Source organism: Myotis brandtii, unplaced genomic scaffold, assembly GCF_000412655.1.
Source record: "Myotis brandtii unplaced genomic scaffold, ASM41265v1 scaffold601, whole genome shotgun sequence".
Classification (NCBI taxonomy): Eukaryota; Metazoa; Chordata; class Mammalia; order Chiroptera; family Vespertilionidae; genus Myotis; species Myotis brandtii.
This window is the reverse complement of record NW_005370276.1, coordinates 1,252,727-1,254,889: the sequence shown is the minus strand read 5'-3', so window position 1 is coordinate 1,254,889 and position 2,163 is coordinate 1,252,727. Positions and strand designations below refer to the sequence as shown.

The window sequence follows — 2,163 nt, the reverse complement described above, 5'->3', positions numbered from 1 at the left end:
CACCTGGAGCCGCCTCATCGCCTCGTCCCACACCGACTCCTGGACGAGAAGCCTGAGGCCCCCCTGTTAGGGAAAGGGATGTCAGGGGCCATGTCGGGGGACAGGCCCCCATGGAGGGCTGAGACTCGGGGACACACATGCAGAGATCCAAGGAGGGTCAGGGAGAAGTGGCCAAGGACCCTGGAGACTCGCTGAGGCCCAGGACCCCAGGCAGAAGGTGGAGTTCCAGAAAGCTGGTCATTCAGAGTAAAGACAGAGGTTGGGAAACCAGGGGCATGAACGCTCAGAACAGTGAGGGGTCCTAGGGAGCAAGAGACAGACCGGGCCCTGAAAGACCAGGAGAGCCGGGCAGGGAGATCGGGAAATCAGAGGTGATGAGTCCACACGCGCGATGGTGTGAAGACACCAAGGACTGAAAACTGAACAGAGACGGAGCCCCGAGGTCTGGAGACAGACAGGCATGGCCCTCAGGACATCAGCGGACACCGGCGCGAGGGTCTCACCGGGCTGCGGTCCGACCAGGCTGCGTCCACGACGCCCTCCACGGCCGAGTCCACATCTGCCGCCTCCGTCAGCAGCAGCAGCGATTCGGTCCCCAGCGCCAGGCCCAGCTCGGGACCCACGCCCGCCAGGGTCCGCCGAAGGACACGTCCTTCCTGAGGGAACCCCACACCCCACGGGGCTCAGAGGGGGGAAAGCCTTCTGGACCCCAGCCCCGCCCTGTCGCCCTCCTCGCCCTGAAGGTACCTCGATGGCTCCGCAGAAGGCCACCTTCTGGACCCCGGGCTGGGAGGCCAGGACAGGCCCCAGGGAGGCAGGGCCACTGATCACGTTGAGGATTCCTGGGAAGTGGCCCAGTTCCCCTGCCAGCTGGGCCAGGAGGAGGGGCGTTGGGGAGGCCGGGGGCACGAGGACCACCACAGTGCAGCCTGGGGAAGGCGGGCAACTCAAAAACTCAAGAGTCCAGGCCCCCAGCCCCTGCTCCCTCAGACCCAGGGGTCCGGGCCCCCAGCCCCTGCTCCCTCAGACCCCAGGCCTCCTCCCTCAGACCCAGGGGTCCAGGCCCCCAGCCCCTCCTCCCTCAGACCCAGGGGTCCAGGCCCCCAGCCCCTCCTCCCTCAGACCCAGGGGTCCAGGCCCCCAGCCCATCACTTACCCACAGCCAGGGCGGGGCAAATTCTCCACATCATCTCCAGGAAGGAGAATGTGGGTGGCAAGATGAGACCAATTACTCCTGCAAGAACAAATGAGGTGACTGGGACAGGCACTGGTGGGCCCTGATGGAGGAGGGGGCTGGGGGCCCGGACTCATGCTTCTCACCCATGGGTTCCCAGCCTGCCAGCGCCTCCTCCTGGATGTGTGCCTGAATTGCATGGTACTGGAGCAGCTGCTGGGCCAGCGGGACATCCCTGTCTCGAACCTCTCGAACAGCCCGCCCAGTAACCAGGGACTCCAGGGTCCACAGCAGCCGCTGGTGCTTCTGGATCATCTTGGCCAGCCTGTGCAGAAAGCAAGGGGGCCGGTCATTTCCCGGTGCCCCTCAGCCTGAAAGGGTCCTGAAACACACCCCATTTCCTAGACTACAATATTCCCCATGAACCCCTGGGACATCCCCATTTACCAGGGGGAGAGAACACTAGAGATTTATGGGAAATGTAGTCCAGGAAACAAATCCTGAGGCTGCTGTGCAAAGATTTTGGCCACCTATAACCCTGGAGTAGCTGGGGCTCACCTCTAACCTCATACATTTTGGGAAATGGAATCTCTGATCTCTGTCTCTAGCTGCCCCAGGAGGGTGCTGGGAAGTGGACTTTGGGGCTCCACCAGTCCCGATGAGCCCCAAGGATATTCTTTCGGGGGGAAATAGAGGTTTTGTAATTACTAGTCCCCATAGATGGGACTAAAGGCCAAGAGGCATGCTGGGAACATGAACCTTAGCGGCCAATGAATTCCGTGGGATGTTGGGAGCCAGAGTCTTTGTTCTCAGTCCTTCCCCCACTCGCTGGGTCCACACCTCAACTGCATCACCTGGTCAGGTGCTTGGCCCGAGAGGCTCCGGGGAGTCCGCTCCAGTTCTCCAACGCAGCCCTGGCTGCCTCTGCGGCTGCCGCCACATCCTCAGCCTGTGCCTGGAGGCAACTGGCCAAGTTCTCTCCTGGGGAG

The 2,163-nt window shown here is 62.4% G+C and overlaps 1 protein-coding gene across 1 annotated transcript in view; it reads right to left on the bottom strand.

Moving 5' to 3' along the window:
- ALDH16A1 (aldehyde dehydrogenase 16 family, member A1) overlaps positions 1-2,163 on the bottom strand; it is a 23,423-nt gene that overhangs the window by 14,697 nt on the left and 6,563 nt on the right. Inside the window, exons 3-8 of the mRNA XM_005879612.2 lie at positions 2,029-2,155; positions 1,321-1,499; positions 1,157-1,234; positions 748-929; positions 504-656; positions 4-63 (exon numbers count right to left, since the gene is read on the bottom strand). Of these exons, the coding sequence (XP_005879674.1) occupies positions 4-63; positions 504-656; positions 748-929; positions 1,157-1,234; positions 1,321-1,499; positions 2,029-2,155 (779 nt within the window). The remainder of the gene's footprint in view (positions 1-3; positions 64-503; positions 657-747; positions 930-1,156; positions 1,235-1,320; positions 1,500-2,028; positions 2,156-2,163) is intronic.